The sequence below is a fragment of the Pseudophryne corroboree genome, chromosome 9 (assembly GCF_028390025.1).
Source record: "Pseudophryne corroboree isolate aPseCor3 chromosome 9, aPseCor3.hap2, whole genome shotgun sequence".
Taxonomy (NCBI): Eukaryota; Metazoa; Chordata; class Amphibia; order Anura; family Myobatrachidae; genus Pseudophryne; species Pseudophryne corroboree.
Genome location: NC_086452.1, coordinates 468,025,698 through 468,049,668, shown reverse-complemented (window position 1 = coordinate 468,049,668; position 23,971 = coordinate 468,025,698). Strand labels below are relative to the sequence as shown.

The following is a 23,971-nucleotide window of genomic DNA, read 5'->3' as shown; positions in this document are numbered from 1 at the left end:
TTGTAAATCTGATGGCACTGACAAAGCTTGTTGCTCATGCCTAAGGAGCAATACAGCGCAAAGAAGACGACTCTCAACAGATACCGAACACAACTTCAACAACAGATGTACATTTCCCTGACATAGAATATCATTGCATTTTTCGTAAGTGTTCTTTATCTTCATCTCTACAACCCCCAGGTAACGACACACATAGACGATAGGGAATACAGGCACAGATAGCAGCAACCACATACCTCCCCCATTCATGTATCATCAACTAAAATGTGCATCCCCATTTTGTTACAACCACAGCCGAAATGAGCTCGGTAGAGTTTGACAGCCCATCCACAGACCTGTACCACAGGATAAGAAGGAATTCAAATGTATACTTCGCAATACCTCGAAGCTTGATTTACCACACGTACGGCACGATGATACATGACCCTCCAAACATGGACTCATACACACATGCTTCTACTTTCTCACTAGGTCATACCCTTTTCACACCTACTCCTCTCTTCTTCCTTACCCCACCATGGAAATCAATTAACCCCTGACTTACATTTTTCTCCTTAAATATTTTAGAAGGTGGCAGTTATTATTGACTGCCAAAGGGTGGACTGTCAAAGTCAGAAAAATGTCTCTATGCACGTTGCCATATTTGCACCGCACACTGGTCCGCGCTGCGCATGCGTACGCTCTCCCGTGAAGGCGCATACCCGCAATAGCGTGCACTCGCAGGCGCGGTATGCGTATTTACGGTAGAGTTTATGTAGTCGTAGCGTGCGACTCATTCGTTACATATTTTCACAATTAATGTGGTTTATAGATCATGATCCCTTTGATAGTTTCTGAAAGTTTGGTTAATATAGAAGGTCCCTGTTTAAAGGAATCCCTCTTTGTATTGTACGAAGGGTCTGACAGGAATCATACAGCAGTGTTTGGTACCCATCGGAAGAGTATTTAATTAGCAATATTCCGGTGTTGGTTTGGAGCGTATTAATCGCTCGTGCGAATAGTTATGGACATAAGAAGTTTATGTCCATTTCTATTATTTACACATACTCAGGTATGCGGCGGGAAACCTAGTTTCCCACCCACCTGAGCTGTTGGAAGTCGTCACAGCCCACCTGTATGAATCACCCTATGACCTTTTGTTATGATGCAGGGCCGAATTCCTTCGGCCAATGGACAATGGGATTGTAGGGACTATGAGATTGCATTGTGTGTGGGGCATAAATAGGCAGGCCGACCATATCCAACTTCACTCTCTCATCAACGGTTATCTGCTGATAGCCGGGAGCTGGATATCGAGGCGCATGCGATCATACCCTTTGTGCGTAAGTTTTCTCTCCGTAATCATTGTCTTACTGTGAGCCAATTTCTCTCATCTCTCTCCGTCTCTCTCTCTCTCTCCTCTTTTCTCTTATATCTCTCATAGTATTATAGCATTGTATTGTATTGCATTTAGGTCAGTGTAGTATTGTCTTTTTGTATTTATTGTTTAGTTCTGTGGTTAGGAAGTCTTTGTTATATTGTAGTGTATCATTTGTACTGTTATCCCCTTTTTACAAGTATATTAGATATAATACAGTTAATAGGCTTCGGACCCTAAACCAGTATCTGTGTATTTTCTATAGTGTTAAGTGTTCACTTGAGCGTCGGTGACGCTCAAGCAGCTTTGTAGTTAGTCAGGTTACACAAGGTTGCACGTACACCCTGTATTCACATTAAGGTATTCTGTGTATTTCATTGGTATAAGGTTTAGACATAAAGGTATAGCATTGTGAGCGTCTGCGCCGCTGGTGACCTCCTCGTGGTCTTGAGCGTAAGCCACGCCATAGCGAATCATTACTCTAGTCATAGCCAATAACGTGTCCTGTGATCACTGGGCCGTGAGCGAACGTGACGCTTGAGCGTCTCGCCTACGGCTGAGCGATCGTTACGCAACTAGCGTACCATTACGGTACTTCTTAAGCAAACAGCGTACAGTGTTCTTAGACTTCATAAAGGGTTGTTTATACGACAAAGGAATTTAGCATTGTCATATATATAGCAGATAAGCCTACATCAGAAACAAAGCATGTACACACTTTGGGGTTTATTTACTAAGCCTTGGATGGAGATAAAGTTGCTGAAGATAAAGTACCAGCCAATCAGCTCCCAACTGTCATTTTTCAAATCCAGCCTATGACATGACAGTTAGGAGCTGATTGGCTGGTACTTTATCTCCAGCCACTTAATACACATGATAATAAACTTCTTATCGCATTATGGGGGTCATTCCGAGTTGATCTCTCGCTAGCAGTTTTTAGCAGCCATGCAAACACTATGCCGCCGCCCACTGGGAGTGTATTAAAGCTTAGCAGAAGTGCGAACGTTTTTATCGCCAAGCGCCTGCAAAAAATTTTTGTGTCGTTTCAGAGTAGCTCAAAACCTACTCAGCGCTTGCGATCACTTCAGACTATTCAGTTCCGGATTTGACGTCACACACCCGCCCAGCCACGCCTGCGTTTTCCCTGCCACGCCTGCGTTTTTGCGAACACTCCCTGAAAACGGTCAGTTGACACCCAGAAATGCCCACTTCCTGTCAATCACTCGACGGCAACCAGTGCGACTGAAATGCACCGCCAGACCCTGTGCAAAACCGCATCGTTCGTTGTGCCCGTATGTCACACGTGCACATTGCGCCGCATACGCATGCGCAGAACTGCCCTTTTTTAGCCTGATCGCTGCGCTGCGAACAAATGCAACTAGCGATCAACTCGGAATGACCACCACTAAGCTGTCGCCAGTAAAGTGAATACATGGGGGGATATGTTTTCCCGATTTCTTTACCACTCACCCAGTTTTTTCAAAGGATGAATCCCAGCCGTAGGTGGTGACGCCTCCATCGTGTGTCGCGGTAATATTGTGCGCTGTGACGTCCACTGTCAGCCTCATTTTGTTATGCAGAAGCCCAAGTCTTGTAACACTATCGGCATGTGGCTCCAGGTAACTGTTTATTGTGACACCTGAGGGATATTAGAAATATAAATGCAGGGGGGAAAAACAATGAAAATTGCATTTCACAGCTATTAAGAGACTGTATGGATTAACCCCACAACTGTACGATGCCGCCGTATCCCCGGTACATCAGTTTTCTTCCAGTTTTCCAACATGTTTTTTGTGCTGAAAGTGTTATAATTGACACAATGCCACATGCACGCTGCCCCCTTACAGTACTGGCAAAGGACATGTCCCTGCTCCAGCTGAAAGCGGCTCACACCCACATTCCAGGTCACAACACATATTTATATATATAATATATATATCATATAAAAGTCCCACTGCAGGCAACCATTTTGGGTACAGAGTGTTTAAAGCCCCACATGACCCAGGTGCCCATGTGCACGGCACACCCTGTAACTATGATTGGTATGCCAGTGTCTGACATCAAAGACAAGCGCCACACTCCCCGCGTAACTCTCACATGGAGGCGATTTACCGGTATGAACCTGCCAGCTGCTTCTCTTACATGTCAGCTGCGGGTGAGCTGCAAGGACATTCAATGCTCAAATGCTCATTCTGTATTTTAGGTGGCCCATACCCACTGACGTCCAAGGCCAATAGTAGGTCCTGTCCCCATGAAGCATTTTACAGGGCCGTAACTGGGGGGGGGTCCTAGGGGGGCATGTGCCATGCGCCGGATTTGAAGGGGCGCAGAGAAGGTCACTTTCACACAGTTATCAGTAGCAGTGAGACCGGCGTCTGTGTGAGTGGCTGATACACGTTGGAGACACACCGCTGACACCTGCTACTTCCAGTCACTTCTCCCGTCACCCCACCACCTTGTCTCCTCTTCGGCCGGCAGAGTTGAGGACGGCAAGTTACTGCTTTGCCCCAGATGACAAAAATCCTATTTTCGGTCCTGCATTTTACTGTACAAACATCTCATCTCCACCCGGGCCTCTTAAAAAAAAAGCTAAGGCTTGATTCTGGGTTGGAGGCAGTGGCAGTGTCAGACACAGTGGAGGGATGTTTTCTGTATGCGTCTTTGCCGCACAGCGCATGTGTCTCAATGGTGTACGTACATAGACGGGTATACTCCCGATCTGGATGCGCAGTTTCTGGGCGGCGACTGGGAGGTAATGGGGGAGTGGCTAAATAGACACACGGCATGTTGCGTCTTATGAGAATGTCACAGGAATGTCATTGAAAGTGAAAGCAGTTGCGTATACTGGGGTATATTACTAAAGTGCCGGGTTTTATAAGTGGAGTCAGATTCTACTTGTCATGTATCTAGCACCTTCTAGAAGATAATAGCTACAATCTGATTGGTTGCTATGGGCAACCTCTCCACCTCTAAAAATTTGTACTTTAGTAAATATACCTCACAGACTCTCATCTGCTCACATATGATGCCATACGCAGATGTACAAACTGTATTCGCCATTTTACAGGTGTAAGTTTCAGCACTGCGACCAATGGTGGCGTGTAAAGACGCGGCAATCTGTATTTCAATGGGCATCTCAGTCCTTACACATTCGGAAGCACGGATGTACACCAGGGAAGGGTAAAAGACGCAAGGACGTCTGGAACGAAGTCTGACTCAGAACCAGCCTCTTAGTGTAGAACTCTACAGCACTCCTTGTGGCCACAAGTGGTATTACAGGAGAATACATATGCTTGGTTAGAATTTAGTTATACAGAGATGTTACCTGTACCCACCTGTACTTGCCTCATGCAGTAGGTTCACAGTCATATTTTGAGCTTGCAAAATTTTAAAACAAATTCTGTCACGGGCGCGGAAATCTCTAATCAGGGCTTGGAATGTCTCACAAGCTGTAACAGAGGAACACACAAACATTGCAAACACAGGGAGAACACGTGCGCAGGTTGCCGGGATAGGTCTATGCAGTGAATATGGTCTCCATATTTCAACATATGGACCCAAGACAAGCTCACTTTACTTTATTCTTGTCGAAGTTTCATTTTACTACCATCTATGGTCCAAAAGTCTGAAAGCTTTGCAGAAGTATATTTTAGCAACTCTCTGGACCTCCTACACTAAATACAATCCAGTTCTTCAGCTAAATAATCACATGGCAGTACTGTCCTTGCAGTTACAGGCAGCTCATAGTGGGCCCCTCCATCCCATCGGGCCCTCAGTTAGTCCATAGAAAGTTAAAGCAAGCTGTTCTGTAGTTTAAGACTTCAGGTCACCCAGAAATGTTTCTCCCATAGGTAGATGGATTTAATAGTGGACCTACCTCCATCAAAATGGCTTTAATATTATGTGGGTTATAGTAGATAGGGTCAGTAAGCTGGCACACTATTTTTCCCCTTATAAAGCTTCGTTCTGCCTGGGAATTTTTGTGCCATGTTGGGGACTAATTTAAGCTGCTCGCTAACATGCAACTCCCAAACTAGTGGACAAATGGAGCAGTCCTATGATCAATATCGCAGATACTATACTTCACATTTGCATGATAACTGGGCATAACAGCCAGGATGTTTTTGCTAAAGTGTCTGTTGAGCTACTGCTAATTGTATGGACTAGGTTGGTTTACCTAGACCCAGCGGTGGCTGCATCACCGATCACACAGTGCAGGAGGGAACCGCTTAGCACATATAAACATACATGTTCTGATGTATGTAATATATGTGCTGGCTGGCACTAGTAGCACTCCTTACACATTGTGCACACAGTAATAGTGCCCCTTACACAATGCCACACAGTAGTGGTCTTTACACATTATGCCCACAGTAGTAGTGCCCCTTACATAATATACCCACAGTAGTAGTGCCCCTTACACATTATACCACACAGTAGTGGTCCTTACACATTATGTCCACAGTAGTAGTGCCCCTTACACATTATACCACACAGTAGTGGTCCTTACACATTATGTCCACAGTAGTAGTGTCCCTAACACAATAAACCACACAGTAGTGGTCCTTACACATTATGTCCACAGTAGTAGTGCCCCTTACACATTATACCACACAGTAGTGGTCCTTACACATTATGTCCACAGTAGTAGTGCCCCTTACACATTATACCACACAGTAGTGGTCCTTACACATTATGTCCACAGTAGTAGTGCCCCTTACACATTATACCACACAGTAGTGGTCCTTACACATTATGTCCACAGTAGTAGTGCCCCTTACACATTATACCACACAGTAGTGGTCCTTACACATTATGTCCACAGTAGTAGTGTCCCTAACACAATAAACCACACAGTAGTGGTCCTTACACATTATGTCCACAGTAGTAGTGCCCCTTACACATTATACCACACAGTAGTGGTCCTTACACATTATGTCCACAGTAGTAGTGCCCCTTACACATTATACCACACAGTAGTGGTCCTTACACATTATGTCCACAGTAGTAGTGCCCCTTACACATTATACCACACAGTAGTGGTCCTTACACATTATGTCCACAGTAGTAGTGCCCCTTACACATTATACCACACAGTAGTGGTCCTTACACATTATGTCCACAGTAGTAGTGCCCCTTACACATTATACCACACAGTAGTGGTCCTTACACATTATGTCCACAGTAGTAGTGTCCCTAACACAATAAACCACACAGTAGTGGTCCTTACACATTATGTCCACAGTAGTAGTGCCCCTTACACATTATACCACACAGTAGTGGTCCTTACACATTATGTCCACAGTAGTAGTGCCCCTTACACATTATACCACACAGTAGTGGTCCTTACACATTATGTCCACAGTAGTAGTGCCCCTTACACATTATACCACACAGTAGTGGTCCTTACACATTATGTCCACAGTAGTAGTGCCCCTTACACATTATACCACACAGTAGTGGTCCTTACACATTATATCCACAGTAGTAGTGCCCCTTGCACATGTTGCCCACAGTAGTAGTGCCCTTTACACATTATGCCCACAGTAGTAGTGCCCCTTACACATTATGCCCACACATTAATAGTACCTGTCTGACCAATGGAATGACTCCTCATCAGGGCACTGTTGGCAGCAATCTAGGAGTCAGGGGAGGCGGTGCACAGGACAGTCACTGCCCGCTGCAGTGTATATTAGTAGTGGTGCACCCAGTACAGAAATAGCCAGGAGCACCGCTACTAATATGTACATAGCAAGAACTAGTTACGGCCCTGGACAGAACTACTATGTGATTCTACCCCCTGGAAGTAGGTGACTGTCCCTTTTTATGTTTTGGGCTTAAACACATTTGGAAGTGGCGGCTTTAGTAATCAAACCCCTGAGGTAGAGATCACACGTCTCCTCGGCCTTATACTAAGTGGCACCCTTGTACTATTTTTGATACAATGTTAAGGGTTGGGGCGCTGAACTGCACAACCTAATTTTAAACATAAAATGTGCTACCTTGCTGAGACTTGTAGTGCCACACAGAAATAAAATAAACATGGAGGAACAATGAGGTTCTTAGGACAATTTTGTCCACAAATGTGGGCCCAACTATCATGTCATGGTGACCACATCAGGTATGTCAATAACATATAATGTTCCCTAGAAATATTATTATCTTACATCACAAACATTAATAAACTTTTAAAAACTTTGTGTAGAAGAAACATTACAAACATTGTCATGCTTCTAAGATAATTTATAGTAACAATTTGTACTTACGTGGCGGCGAGTGAGTTGCAGAGATTGTGCTACTTGCAGTTCCTGCTACAAAAAAATAATTGAAAATCAGCTCCTGGAAATAATGCAATTTATGCAGAAACACGCGCGTAGCACATGTATCATACATACACGACACAAATAGTTTCTTTTTTTAACTTTACTCTTTAAACCATAACAGTGTCCCCAGGAAGAGGGCGTGGCATGTTCTGTTGCTCAGTGGGTCAGTAGGAGTGTCTCGCTTGGCTGTGACATCATACAGAAACACCATATCAACTTTGAGGTAATTTATCAAGCACATTCTAAAAAATGCCATGTAGCAGCTGATTGGTTGTCGTGGACAACTGGTCCACTTCTCCACCCTTTGCACTGCTTAGTACACCTTCCACATGGTCAGTGGCATATCTATAATGGGTGCAGTGTGCACATGGGCATCCGGAGTCCAGGGGGGGAAACACACTGCACACTCTGCGCCACCTTTTTCAGAGTCCATCGTTGGTGGCAGCACCTCTCCATAAATCTCCAGGAAAATTACATGGCAGCCATTTTCCCAGCATTTTGCACATGTCCAGTAAGGAAATAGCTGAGAAAATGGCCACTGCACCATGTCTCAGGAGTTCTGTGCATGTGCAATACTATGTTTGCCCCCTAGTGCGCAGACTATTTTGCTGCCGGCTACAGAGCAGGGGGCCCAGATGGAGGAGGCAAGAGTTTCTCTTTAGAACACAATGGGTCTATTCATGAAGCAGTGAAAGAGTGGAGAAGTTGCCCATGGCAATCAATCAGCAGTGAAGTAACATTTATAATTTGCATACTATACAGTTGTATGGAGCAGCCAATTGGTTGCCATGGTCAACTTCTCCATGGGCTCATTTCTCCATAATTTTCACTGCTTCATGAATAAACCCCCAAGTACCCCAACCCTCTTTTCCTTCCAAGTTACCCCTCATGTGTGGTCTGATGAAAGCAATCTCTAGGATATATTCCTAAAGTGCTATGGTGAATGCAGTGGGTGCTAAGGCAGAGGACAGAGGATATAGCTGCATATCCATTCTAAATAACTCTTAATACTGTTATGATCCGGAGTAGAAACCTGGACTAAGTGACGCAGAAGTATGGTTATGAGACGGATATAGTGGATTGGCTTGACACGTGGAACAACTGTAATGATACTGTTATGAGGACTACACTGTTATGAGGGCTGCCAGGTGGTACCAGGTGGCGCTCACACAATTACAATTGCCCAGCAGTTATTTAGCCTCTTGCACTGCTAGGCTTCACCTTTGGCAGCCGCCTTTCCAGGGTGAATTAGGTCCACCCCATACTCAGATGCCCCCAGGACTTATGGATGGACAAGGCAACTATTGGAGGCTGGGCAAGAGTAAGGTACAAGTGCAGAGAGACACAAACTGGAAACAACCTTGATCAAGCTTCCCACTTCACAAGCTGAGATCAGTAACAGAATGTATGTGAATGCAACAATGCACAGGGTGGAATAAGCAACTAAGTATAAAATGTATATGAATGCAACAATGCACAAGATGGTAACCAATAAAAGAATAAATAAGAGATAAGTATCTGTGTGGAAGGTCCACACAAAACCTGATTTCAAGGTGAGCTGGATCCCATCAGGATAATGATCTAGACTGGGTAACCGAACTTCAGGAATTCACGGAGCTGACAGATTCTCACATGTAGCAGGAACTATAACCAGCAGATTGCAAGTGACCAGGAAGGGAATTTATATGTGGCTGCTCCAATCAGCCCCAGGAATCCAGAGAGGGGATGATTGGAGGAAAGGTCGTGCAGCTGCGTTGCTGCACGTCCACAGGATAGCTGACATACTAGTTGCCCAGCAACCGGAACGCTGCCTGCGTCTAGCGTCCCGATTGCTAGGTACTCAGCAGCTCCCAGTCCCTCCTGCGGTAGCGCTGCTAGGTGCAGGACGGGACCCGGAAGCGCCGGCTGACGGAGGAGGTGCAGCGCCCTGGTCGCTTGGTAACGGCCAGAACCTGCACACCTGATGAGCCGAGCCACGGCTGTTAACAAATATATGTAGTTATAGCTTTTTTTATTCTCATTGCAAGAAATACTGTGTTTAATCAGAAACTTAGGAACAGTACATACCTTCTACTTCATCATCAGAATTCACTGGAACAAGAACATAAATATGTAATCAGGGAAACTGTATGTATATTGTGCAAAGTATTAACATTAAATTGTATGTACATACATCAAAGAAATTAGCATGAACAGGCTTTGGTTGTGTAGTATTTTAGCAACCAGATAAACCACAGTACTACATACTGTACTACAATAATTGTGTAATGTATGCATAAATACATCTGAATTGTTGACATTTCAGATGCATGAAATTAGGATTTGGATGTGTATACTTGACGTAACCACTATCGCCGACACGCACGCGACGCCCCCATAACACACCCATGAGGCAGACCATGTTTGCGTGCACTACTAGCCACCTACCAGTCACCACCCGGGAACGGGCATCACGTTTCTGATACCGTGCACCTTTGTGCGTACACACTGCATAGCGCACGTGTCATAGTAGATCCTGAGAGTTTTTGCACATGTGCAGTTGCAGAAAATCACTATGTGAACATCGCCAATGCGTGTGGTTTGCGCGCGGTTGTGTATCAGGGTGTGCGGTATTTTTATGTATTTGAATGAATCAATTTACAAGAAAAAGTTCTGAGGAAGACACGTAGGATAGAAACAGTCTACAAGTCATATTTAAAAATCCCAAAAGAAACCCCCAAAACAACGTACCTCTTCCTCCTCCTACTTTGGGCCCTCTCATGAACATGTCGGGAACTAGGAGGAAGAGTAAAGCTTTCAGTGAATTAAGTGACATCACCATCGTCGCCCCCTCCCCGCCCGCTAACGGCAGCAGACTGCCAACCCGCTGATGTCTTGCAGCCATTCTGCTTCCGAAATCGCACACATGCGCACAGTACTGAACATCGGCACTCTGCAACATGTAGAGGAAAAGCAGCGGGATCTGAATCAGGCGGCCACGCGTTATTAATTAATGAGTAATTTGCATTCTCCATAAAAAGTGTTATGGAAAACAATCCCCCCCACATCTAACGTTGACTGTATACATCAAAGGAGAATCTTCTTCCAGGATGATATCCAAAAGGAAATAACGAGTAATAACTTTGAATAAAAAGTTACATCTTGTTGTTATAAAGCCACAACGGCAATAAATCAGCTGGAGGGAATGACAACCAATCAAATGGAGAGACACAACACTCAGCATCACCACGCATGTTTAACCGTATCTCATTAGACGGCACTCCAGGAGATGTGGAACCTGTACTACTACTTATGTTGCGGCCCTTAGGCCTTGCGTTCTTTGCACATTCACAGGACCGCTTACATAATGTAAGAGAAATACTGCATTAGTTCTGTGCATTGTTAGAGGTTGCTAGGTAACAACAGGCGCACTATTATAGTCCTTATGTAATGCACAAAGCTGACTAATGACATAAGTCACAGGTGATACAGAGGGAAGATAATATAGCACCTGGGACAATGATCCGAGGGCTGGCAGAATGGATATATAGAACCCGTTGCAAGCTCCCGTGTGCACAAACCCTGGTGTACCCACCAGCTAACCGATGTGAGATCTAATAACAGGGCCGTAACTAGGGGGGGGGGGCTAAGGGGGCATGTGCCCCAGGTGCAGGATTTGAGGGGGCGCCAAGGAGTTACAGAGGAGCAGGGTTTGTTTGTGTTTTTTTTTTTTACCATCAGTTCTGTGCTGCTCCATTGAGACAGCAGACAGCTCCAAGGGCAATGTATCTGACCCTGTCTGCCCGCAGCTGGCTCCGACGCTGTGCGAGTGAGCTCCAGTACCTGGGATCTCTCCTATGTCGGTTATTGTCTTAAACTGTCTTCTTTGCCATGCAGTGCTGCGACTAACGTGCGGTGCACCGTACAAGCTATAGAAGCGCACTGTGCTCCCAGTTAGCAGTATCAACCTCCGCTTTGCCTCCCAGATAGGGGGATTTGGTGTAGCTTAATAGGGGGTGTAGTGCAGTGGAAAGTGGCATGTAGTGCAGTGATAAAGTGCTATGATATAGGGGGTCTTTTAGATCTGATCGCTCGCCAGCGTTTTTTGCGATGCTACGATCAGGTCAGAACTGCGCATGCGTATGCACTACAATGCACAGGCGCTTCACAGGGGTACACAGCGGTTCGTTGCTCTGCGATGGGTTTGCGTGAAGAATCCATTTGCATGGCCGATCGCAAGGTGATTGACAGGAAGAAGGCGTTTGTGGGTGGCAACTGACCGTTTTCTGGGTGTGTTTGGAGAAACGCAGGCATAACCATGCGTTTGCAGGGCGGGTGTCTGACGTCAATTCCAGCCTCGGACAGGCTGAAGTGATCGCAGCGGCTGAGTAAGTTCTGGGCTACTCAGAAAGAAACTGCTCAAATTTTTTTTAGTACAGCTCGGCTGCACATGCGATTGCACGCTTGCAAAGTTAAAATTAGAGATGAGCGCCGGAAATTTTTCGGGTTTTGTGTTTTGGTTTTGGGTTCGGTTCCGCGGCCGTGTTTTGGGTTCGACCGCGTTTTGGCAAAACCTAACAGAATTTTTTTTGTCGGATTCGGGTGTGTTTTGGATTCGGGTGTTTTTTTCCAAAAAACCCTAAAAAACAGCTTAAATCATAAAATTTGGGGGTCATTTTGATCCCAAAGTATTATTAACCTCAAAAGCCATCATTTCCACTCATTTTCAGTCTATTCTGAATACCTCACACCTCACAATATTATTTTTAGTCCTAAAATTTGCACCGAGGTCGCTGGATTACTAAGCTAAGCGACCCTAGTGGCCGACACAAACACCTGGCCCATCTAGGAGTGGCACTGCAGTGTCACGCAGGATGTCCCTTCCAAAAAACCCTCCCCAAACAGCACATGACGCAAAGAAAAAAAGAGGCGCAATGAGGTAGCTGTGTGAGTAAGATAAGCGACCCTAGTGGCCGACACAAACACCGGGCCCATCTAGGAGTGTCACTGCAGTGTCACGCAGGATGCCCCTTCCAAAAAACCCTCCCCAAACAGCACATGACGCAAAGAAAAAAAGAGGCGCAATGAGGTAGCTGTGTGAGTAAGATAAGCGACCCTAGTGGCCGACACAAACACCGGGCCCATCTAGGAGTGTCACTGCAGTGTCACGCAGGATGTCCCTTCCAAAAAACCCTCCCCAAACAGCACATGACGCAAAGAAAAAAAGAGGCGCAATGAGGTAGCTGTGTGAGTAAGATAAGCGACCCTAGTGGCCGACACAAACACCGGGCCCATCTAGGAGTGGCACTGCAGTGTCACGCAGGATGTCCCTTCCAAAAAACCCTCCCCAAACAGCACATGACGCAAAGAAAAAAAGAGGCGCAATGAGGTAGCTGTGTGAGTAAGATAAGCGACCCTAGTGGCCGACACAAACACCGGGCCCATCTAGGAGTGTCACTGCAGTGTCACGCAGGATGTCCCTTCCAAAAAACCCTCCCCAAACAGCACATGACGCAAAGAAAAAAAGAGGCGCAATGAGGTAGCTGTGTGAGTAAGATAAGCGACCCTAGTGGCCGACACAAACACCGGGCCCATCTAGGAGTGGCACTGCAGTGTCACGCAGGATGTCCCTTCCAAAAAACCCTCCCCAAACAGCACATGACGCAAAGAAAAAAAGAGGCGCAATGAGGTAGCTGTGTGAGTAAGATAAGCGACCCTAGTGGCCGACACAAACACCGGGCCCATCTAGGAGTGTCACTGCAGTGTCACGCAGGATGTCCCTTCCAAAAAACCCTCCCCAAACAGCACATGACGCAAAGAAAAAAAGAGGCGCAATGAGGTAGCTGTGTGAGTAAGATAAGCGACCCTAGTGGCCGACACAAACACCGGGCCCATCTAGGAGTGTCACTGCAGTGTCACGCAGGATGTCCCTTCCAAAAAACCCTCCCCAAACAGCACATGACGCAAAGAAAAAAAGAGGCGCAATGAGGTAGCTGTGTGAGTAAGATAAGCGACCCTAGTGGCCGACACAAACACCGGGCCCATCTAGGAGTGTCACTGCAGTGTCACGCAGGATGTCCCTTCCAAAAAACCCTCCCCAAACAGCACATGACGCAAAGAAAAAAAGAGGCGCAATGAGGTAGCTGTGTGAGTAAGATAAGCGACCCTAGTGGCCGACACAAACACCGGGCCCATCTAGGAGTGTCACTGCAGTGTCACGTAGGATGTCCCTTCCAAAAAACCCTCCCCAAACAGCACATGACGCAAAGAAAAATTAAAGAAAAAAGAGGTGCAAGATGGAATTGTCCTTGGGCCCTCCCACCCACCCTTATGTTGTATAAACAGGACATGCACACTTTAACCAACCCATCATTTCAGTGACAGGGTCTGCCACACGACTGTGACTGATATGACGGGTTGGTTTGGACCCCCACCAAAAAAGAAGCAATTAATCTCTCCTTGCACAAACTGGCTCTACAGAGGCAAGATGTCCACCTCATCATCATCCTCCGATATATCACCGTGTACATCCCCCTCCTCACAGATTATCAATTCGTCCCCACTGGAATCCACCATCTCAGCTCCCTGTGTACTTTGTGGAGGCAATTGCTGCTGGTCAATGTCTCCGCGGAGGAATTGATTATAATTCATTTTAATGAACATCATCTTCTCCACATTTTCTGGATGTAACCTCGTACGCCGATTGCTGACAAGGTGAGCGGCGGCACTAAACACTCTTTCGGAAAACACACTTGTGGGAGGGCAACTTAGGTAGAATAAAGCCAGTTTGTGCAAGGGCCTCCAAATTGCCTCTTTTTCCTGCCAGTATAAGTACGGACTGTGTGACGTGCCTACTTGGATGCGGTCACTCATATAATCCTCCACCATTCTTTCAATGTTGAGAGAATCATATGCAGTGACAGTAGACGACATGTCCGTAATCGTTGTCAGGTCCTTCAGTCCGGACCAGATGTCAGCATCAGCAGTCGCTCCAGACTGCCCTGCATCACCGCCAGCGGGTGGGCTCGGAATTCTGAGCCTTTTCCTCGCACCCCCAGTTGCGGGAGAATGTGAAGGAGGAGATGTTGACAGGTCGCGTTCCGCTTGACTTGACAATTTTCTCACCAGCAGGTCTTTGAACCCCAGCAGACTTGTGTCTGCCGGAAAGAGAGATCCAAGGTAGGTTTTAAATCTAGGATCGAGCACGGTGGCCAAAATGTAGTGCTCTGATTTCAACAGATTGACCACCCGTGAATCCTTGTTAAGCGAATTAAGGGCTCCATCCACAAGTCCCACATGCCTAGCGGAATCGCTCCGTGTTAGCTCCTCCTTCAATGTCTCCAGCTTCTTCTGCAAAAGCCTGATGAGGGGAATGACCTGACTCAGGCTGGCAGTGTCTGAACTGACTTCACGTGTGGCAAGTTCAAAGGGCATCAGAACCTTGCACAACGTTGAAATCATTCTCCACTGCGCTTGAGACAGGTGCATTCCACCTCCTATATCGTGCTCAATTGTATAGGCTTGAATGGCCTTTTGCTGCTCCTCCAACCTCTGAAGCATATAGAGGGTTGAATTCCACCTCGTTACCACTTCTTGCTTCAGATGATGGCAGGGCAGGTTCAGTAGTTTTTGGTGGTGCTCCAGTCTTCTGTACGTGGTGCCTGTACGCCGAAAGTGTCCCGCAATTCTTCTGGCCACCGACAGCATCTCTTGCACGCCCCTGTCGTTTTTTTAAAAATTCTGCACCACCAAATTCAAGGTATGTGCAAAACATGGGACGTGCTGGAATTTGCCCATATTTAATGCACACACAATATTGCTGGCGTTGTCCGATGCCACAAATCCACAGGAGAGTCCAATTGGGGTAAGCCATTCCGCGATGATCTTCCTCAGTTGCCGTAAGAGGTTTTCAGCTGTGTGCGTATTCTGGAAACCGGTGATACAAAGCGTAGCCTGCCTAGGAAAGAGTTGGCGTTTGCGAGATGCTGCTACTGGTGCCGCCGCTGCTGTTCTTGCGGCGGGAGTCCATACATCTACCCAGTGGGCTGTCACAGTCATATAGTCCTGACCCTGCCCTGCTCCACTTGTCCACATGTCCGTGGTTAAGTGGACATTGGGTACAACTGCATTTTTTAGGACACTGGTGAGTCTTTTTCTGACGTCCGTGTACATTCTCGGTATCGCCTGCCTAGAGAAGTGGAACCTAGATGGTATTTGGTAACGGGGGCACACTGCCTCAATAAATTGTCTAGTTCCCTGTGAACTAACGGCGGATACCGGACGCACGTCTAACACCAACATAGTTGTCAAGGCCTCAGTTATCCGCTTTGCAGCAGGATGACTGCTGTGATATTTCATCTTCCTCGCAAAGGACTGTTGAACAGTCAATTGCTTACTGGAAGTAGTACAAGTGGGCTTACGACTTCCCCTCTGGGATGACCATCGACTCCCAGCAGCAACAACAGCAGCGCCAGCAGCAGTAGGCGTTACACGCAAGGATGCATCGGAGGAATCCCAGGCAGGAGAGGACTCGTCAGAATTGCCAGTGACATGGCCTGCAGGACTATTGGCATTCCTGGGGAAGGAGGAAATTGACACTGAGGGAGTTGGTGGGGTGGTTTGCGTGAGCTTGGTTACAAGAGGAAGGGATTTACTGGTCAGTGGACTGCTTCCGCTGTCGCCCAAAGTTTTTGAACTTGTCACTGACTTATTATGAATGCGCTGCAGGTGACGTATAAGGGAGGATGTTCCGAGGTGGTTAACGTCCTTACCCCTACTTATTACAGCTTGACAAAGGCAACACACGGCTTGACACCTGTTGTCCGCATTTCTGTTGAAATACTTCCAGACCGAAGAGCTGATTTTTTTTGTATTTTCACCAGGCATGTCAGTGGCCATATTCCTCCCACGGACAACAGGTGTCTCCCCAGGTGCCTGACTTAAACAAACCACCTCACCATCAGAATCCTCCTGGTCAATTTCCTCCCCAGCGCCAGCAACACCCATATCCTCCTCATCCTGGTGTACTTCAACACTGACATCTTCAATCTGACTATCAGGAACTGGACTGCGGGTGCTCCTTCCAGCACTTGCAGGGGGCGTGCAAATGGTGGAAGGCGCATGTTCTTCACGTCCAGTGTTGGGAAGGTCAGGCATCGCAACCGACACAATTGGACTCTCCTTGTGGATTTGGGATTTCGAAGAACGCACAGTTCTTTGCGGTGCTTTTGCCAGCTTGAGTCTTTTCAGTTTTCTAGCGAGAGGCTGAGTGCTTCCATCCTCATGTGAAGCTGAACCACTAGCCATGAACATAGGCCAGGGCCTCAGCCGTTCCTTGCCACTCCGTGTGGTAAATGGCATATTGGCAAGTTTACGCTTCTCCGACAATTTTATTTTAGGTTTTGGAGTCCTTTTTTTACTGATATTTGGTGTTTTGGATTTGACATGCTCTGTACTATGACATTGGGCATCGGCCTTGGCAGACGACGTTGCTGGCATTTCATCGTCTCGGCCATGACTAGTGGCAGCAGCTTCAGCACGAGGTGGAAGTGGATCTTGATCTTTCCCTAATTTTGGAACCTCAACATTTTTGTTCTCCATATTTTAATAGGCACAACTAAAAGGCACCTCAGGTAAACAATGGAGATGGATGGATACTAGTATACAATTATGGATGGACTGCCGAGTGCCGACACAGAGGTAGCTACAGCCGTGGACTAACGTACTGTACTGTGTCTGCTGCTAATATAGACTGGTTGATAATGAGATGTAGTATGTATAAAGAAGAAAGAAAAAAAAAACCACGGGTAGGTGGTATACAATTATGGATGGACTGCCGAGTGCCGACACAGAGGTAGCTACAGCCGTGGACTACCGTACTGTACTGTGTCTGCTGCTAATATAGACTGGATGATAATGAGATGTAGTATGTATAAAGAAGAAAGAAAAAAAAAACCACGGGTAGGACTAGGTGGTATACAATTATGGATGGACTGCCGAGTGCCGACACAGAGGTAGCTACAGCCGTGGACTACCGTACTGTACTGTGTCTGCTGCTAATATAGACTGGTTGATAATGAGATGTAGTATGTATAAAGAAGAAAGAAAAGAAAAAAACACGGGTAGGTGGTATACAATTATGGATGGACTGCCGAGTGCCGACACAGAGGTAGCTACAGCCGTGGACTACCGTACTGTACTGTGTCTGCTGCTAATATAGACTGGATGATAATGAGATGTAGTATGTATAAAGAAGAAAGAAAAAAAATCCACGGGTAGGTGGTATACAATTATGGATGGACTGCCGAGTGCCGACACAGAGGTAGCTACAGCCGTGGACTACCGTACTGTACTGTGTCTGCTGCTAATATAGACTGGATGATAATGAGATGTAGTATGTATAAAGAAGAAAGAAAGAAAAAAACCACGGGTAGGTGGTATACAATTATGGATGGACTGCCGAGTGCCGACACAGAGGTAGCTACAGCCGTGGACTACCGTACTGTACTGTGTCTGCTGCTAATATAGACTGGTTGATAATGAGATGTAGTATGTATAAAGAAGAAAGAAAAAAAAAACCACGGGTAGGTGGTATACAATTATGGATGGACTGCCGAGTGCCGACACAGAGGTAGCTACAGCCGTGGACTACCGTACTGTACTGTGTCTGCTGCTAATATAGACTGGATGATAATGAGATGTAGTATGTATAAAGAAGAAAGAAAAAAAACCACGGGTAGGTGGTATACAATTATGGATGGACTGCCGAGTGCCGACACAGAGGTAGCTACAGCCATGGACTACCGTACTGTACTGTGTCTGCTGCTAATATAGACTGGATGATAATGAGATGTAGTATGTATAAAGAAGAAAGAAAAAAAAAACCACGGGTAGGTGGTATACAATTATGGATGGACTGCCGAGTGCCGACACAGAGGTAGCTACAGCCGTGAACTACCGTACTGTGTCTGCTGCTAATATAGACTGGTTGATAATGAGATGTAGTATGTATAAAGAAGAAAGAAAAAAAAAACCACGGGTAGGTGGTATACAATTATGGATGGACTGCCGAGTGCCGACACAGAGGTAGCTACAGCCGTGGACTACCGTACTGTACTGTGTCTGCTGCTAATATAGACTGGTTGATAATGAGATGTAGTATGTATAAAGAAGAAAGAAAAAAAAACCACGGGTAGGTGGTATACAATTATGGATGGACTGCCGAGTGCCGACACAGAGATAGCTACAGCCGTGGACTACCGTACTGTACTGTGTCTGCTGCTAATATAGACTGGATGATAATGAGATGTAGTATGTATAAAGAAGAAAGAAAAAAAAACCACGGGTAGGTGGTATACAATTATGGATGGACTGCCGAGTGCCGACACAGAGGTAGCTACAGCCGTGGACTACCGTACTGTACTGTGTCTGCTGCTAATATAGACTGGATGATAATGAGATGTAGTATGTATAAAGAAGAAAGAAAAAAAAACCACGGGTAGGTGGTATACAATTATGGATGGACTGCCGAGTGCCGACACAGAGGTAGCTACAGCCGTGGACTACCGTACTGTACTGTGTCTGCTGCTAATATAGACTGGATGATAATGAGATGTAGTATGTATAAAGAAGAAAGAAAAAAAAAACCACGGGTAGGTGGTATACAATTATGGATGGACTGCCGAGTGCCGACACAGAGGTAGCTACAGCCGTGAACTACCGTACTGTGTCTGCTGCTAGTATAGACTGGATGATAAATAATGATATAAAATATATATATATATCACTACTGCAGCCGGACAGGTATATATTATATAATGACGGACCTGCTGGACACTGTCTGTCAGCAGAATGAGTTTTTTAATTTTTATAGAATAAAAAAACACCACACAAGTCACACGACGAGTGTACTTTTTCAGGCAGACATTCAATCACAATATACTATACTGGTGGTCAGTGTGGTCAGGTCACTGGTCACAGTGGTCAGTGGTCAGTCACACTGGCAGTGGCACTCTGGCAGCAAAAGTGTGCACTGTTTAATATGTACTCCTGGCTCCTGCTATAACCTATAACTGCTCCCCAGTCTCCCCCACAATTAAGCTGTGTGAGCACAGTCAGATATTATACATAGATGATGCAGCACACTGGGCTGAGCACAGATATGGTATGTGAGTGTGACTTAGTCACTGTGTATCGTTTTTTTCAGGCAGAGAACAAGAACAGAACGGATTATTAAATAATAATAAATTATAAAACTGCACTGGTGGTCAGGTCACTGGTCATCAGTCACTAGTATAACTCCTCCTAAGCTCCAGTAAGTAAATGAAGTGTCTCACTCTCACTCTCCTATCTATTTTAATTTCTAAACGGAGTGGACGCCAGCCACGTCCTCTCCCTATCAATCTCAATTTCCCGTGTGAAAATGGCCGCGACGCGCGGCTCCTTATATAGAATCCGAGTCTCGCGATAGAATCCGAGCCTCGCGAGAATCCGACAGCGTGATGATGACGTTCGGGCGCGCTCGGGTTAACCGAGCAAGGCGGGAAGATCCGAGTCGCTCGGACCCGTGTAAAAAAACATGAAGTTCGGGCGGGTTCGGATTCAGAGAAACCGAACCCGCTCATCTCTAGTTAAAATACACTCCCCCGGTGGGTGGCGACTATGCGATAGCAGGACTGCAAAAACCAGCTAGCGAGTGATCAACTCTGAATGACCCCCATAGTGCAATGTATGGGGACACACAGAGGAGTATGTAGTTGAACACGCTGGAGGTTCATGTGACCCATAGGGCATTTGAGGCACATAGCGGAATATTGTCCAGTAGTATCCCCTTTTTTCAAAATGTTTGATAATCTGATTATTTTAGTCTGATAGGGTTTGTTTGTTTGTTTGTTTGTTTGTTTTTTGTTTTATGTATTTATTTATTTATTTTTGGTGGGGGGCGACAAATTACTGCCTTGCCCCGGGTGACGAAAATCCTAGTTTCGGCCCCTCCTAATAACATGACATTTTTAGGTAAAAATGGGTTAAAATTGCTATAATACACAGTAACAATCAGGATCACAATCTCAGTGTTCTGCATATGACATATATTTATGTACTTGAAATAACCAAACTAGGTAAAATATTCTATAGAAGACGTGTAGGACAGACAATCAGACCAAAAAATTACCAAAAAATAAAACAACTTACCTAAAGACATATCTATCTCATGATCTAGGAGGAAAAGTTCAGAGAAATATTCAGTGGATTAAATGACATTACACTAAGCCGATAAATGCACAGAAGGACAATTATAACAGTCACCAACTCTGGGGCAGATTCAATTGTTTTGGGCATCTAAAAATCCAGTCTAAATGGGACTTTTTAGATGCCCAAACAGTCACAATTCAATTGTGTTTGAGGCCTATGCACATCCCGCATATATTTTGTTAGTGGCAGATATGATGGCGGGCACCTAGACATGTAAATAAACTCCTTCAAAAAGTACACAACACGAACTTAGGGGGGAATTCAATTAGTGGTGAAAACACGTTTTTGCTGCAAAAAGAAGCAAAATTACCGCGAATCGAAATACTGAAAAAAATAGTATTTTAAGCACCTCCATGGCCACACTGCAGCACAGTACACAGTGTGCTGAGATGGGGAGAAGAGCTGCAGCTGCTGCCATGTAAGGGGGAGGAGGCCTGGGCCCCTACTGGACCCTCACTGGGCACCTCCATCAGACCTGGGCCCGGGTAATTTGTACCATCTCCCCCCTCAATCGGCACCACTGGCTGTGTGGGGCATAATACGGGCATTACTGTAGGGACTTAATATGATGCAAGGGGCATAAAATGGTGTTGCTCTGTGTCTGCATAGAAATTTTATGTTTGATTTTTTTAAATATATATTTCTTTTTATTTAACCATTTATTTCTGGGGGGGGGGGGGGGGGGGGCTGCCTATTTTGTCAGTCCCGAGCCCCACAATTTCTGATAGCAGCCCTGATTAGGCCCACAGAACATGAAAACATCACTGATATTAAATTATAACTGAACCCAAAAACTGAGGCTCCGTCTAACTACAGCCACATTTCTACAATGCAGAGTCCCCACCACACGGCACTACTGGGGTGTATGAGCCGTATCGGGTCTTATGTAACAGCCTGCAAGCTGCAGGCTGTGCGAGTCTGCCCGTATTTTGAAAGCACCAATCATTTAAAAGGCAAAACCAGATGATTGGCACTTTAAAAATACTGACGGACTTGCTGTAATCCTGGGCACAGCCTGCCTCTGGCAGGCTATTACATCGGGTGTGGTTCATTAGATCGACAGTGTCTAGGTCGTCAATGTTTAGGTCGACCACTATAGGTCGACAATCACTAGGTCGACAGGGTTGGAAGGTCGACTTGTGCTAGGTCGACAGGTTAAAAGGTCGACATGAGGGTTTTTTGGGGGTGGGGTTGGTGTCGTTTTCTTCGTGGAGTGACCGGGAACCCCAATTAGTGCACCGTGTTCCCTCGCATGACTCGCTTCGCTCGGCACAGATTACCGTTCCAATCGTAGTCCACATGGATCGTTAAGTATGTAAAAGTTCAACGACAAAAAACCTCATGTCGACCTCTTGGCCTGTCGACCTAGCACATTTCAACCTAGAAACCCTGCCGACCTTCCAACCCTGACGACCTAGTGGCTGTCGACCTATAGTGGTCGACCTAAACATTGTCTACCTAGACAGTGTCGATCTTCAGACCGGATCCCATTACATCAACCCCACAGGCTTAGTGTTCACTTTCGGAGGGAGTGCCTATATAAGATCCACAAAAACCTCACCCTCTTTTTCTGCAAAGTTACCCCTGACTTTAATCTGATGAAAACCACTTATTCATTCTAAATATATATATATTTAAAATAGAACTTTATTATCATTGCAACAATACTGTATTCATGCAGAAAATCAAATATTGTACCTACCTTCCATTTCCTCTCCATAGTCATACTGATGTCCTGGGGCAAAAAGAAAGAATGATGAATGCAATACAATAAAATACTATGAATACTACTACTGATAATAATAATAATAATAATTTAAAAAAGTACATATATTTGTAATGAATTTCAAACAAATCTATGCACACAATCCGAAGTATTCAGGGACAGGCGTGGATTACAGGCACCCGAAACCAGTGACGTGCGGTGGGGTGAGGCAGGTGAGGCAGAGCCTTTCCGGTCATACTGAGGTTTGTGCCAGAGTTTTGACTGTATAAAGTCATTTACCTCACCGCACGTCTCTGCCCGAAACCCATCCTCCAACCACAGATTCACATGTTTTATTACCAAAGTAATTTCTGCACAAGTACTTCCACTAACTCCACTCCACAGGACAGAGCGATTTGTAGGTCTTTCAGAGCAGGGCATATATGTAATAATTTCTATATATCCTATATGTAGCATTATAAGATACATATAATATAAGAAATATTTCTGACTGTGAAAAATCTGGATTTGAGATGTGTCAAAATCCTGCCATGGGCAAGGGCTGTACCAGAATAACACTACGCCTCACACATATGTGTATAAATACTTCTCCACATTATTAAGGATATTAGCAGTTACAGAGGCGTTCATGACCATGTAAAAAGGACACTGACACACAATGTTTGACACGTAGCAAATTGTCAATCACTACAATGTTTCTTTACTGAGTGTTATTGGACATGACTTATCAGCCACAACAACATCACATGTCTGGGTCATCAGACTTACAGATCAGGCTGATTATACTGCAGGTGCATGTTGTTTACTTGGGTCTGTGAAAGGGTCTGCACATGAAGGTAAGGTTAGGGTTAGGCTGTGGGAAGGAGGGTTAGAGTTAGGCCCCACTAGAGAGGGTTATGGTTTGGCATGGAGGGGGGGGGGGGGGTGTTAGGATCAGGCAGTGGGTAAGAAGGGTTAGGGGGTTAGGAGGTTAGAGTTAAACCTCTTACGTAGTAGGTGTCGGAATCCTGCGCTTCGGAATACCGCTGTCTGCCAGCATCCCAAGCTCTGGAGTCCCAATACTAACCCAGACTGTGATAGCCCTGTGTGGATTATCTGCTTTGTATAAACTTGCCTAACAAGGTTAAGAATAAGAAGGGGCAAGTAAGGTTCCGAGTCTTACCATAATGATGTACAACTGTAAAATAAAAGAAACAATGTTAAATACTGAAATCACCCTGCATCATTTCTCACAAGATGTATTCATGCACAGAAGTGTTCCAACAGGATTAAACCTAATGTGAGAAGGGTGCTGGGAAATTCTGGGGTGATGATGGGGATAACTTATATATCTCT

General features: G+C 45.6%; 1 protein-coding gene across 4 annotated transcripts in view; it reads right to left on the bottom strand.

Moving 5' to 3' along the window:
- Positions 1-23,971, bottom strand: part of LOC134958618 (inter-alpha-trypsin inhibitor heavy chain H3-like) — a 134,587-nt gene that overhangs the window by 21,319 nt on the left and 89,297 nt on the right. The window contains exons 17-24 of one of the 4 annotated variants that reach the window (XM_063941329.1): positions 23,799-23,813; positions 22,613-22,645; positions 20,851-20,874; positions 10,411-10,455; positions 9,748-9,771; positions 7,624-7,668; positions 4,693-4,806; positions 2,828-2,996 (exon numbers count right to left, since the gene is read on the bottom strand). In XM_063941329.1, the coding sequence (XP_063797399.1) occupies positions 2,828-2,996; positions 4,693-4,806; positions 7,624-7,668; positions 9,748-9,771; positions 10,411-10,455; positions 20,851-20,874; positions 22,613-22,645; positions 23,799-23,813 (469 nt within the window). The remainder of the gene's footprint in view (positions 1-2,827; positions 2,997-4,692; positions 4,807-7,623; positions 7,669-9,747; positions 9,772-10,410; positions 10,456-20,850; positions 20,875-22,612; positions 22,646-23,798; positions 23,814-23,971) is intronic. The other 3 variants (XM_063941330.1, XM_063941331.1, XM_063941332.1) reach the window with 3 other exon arrangements.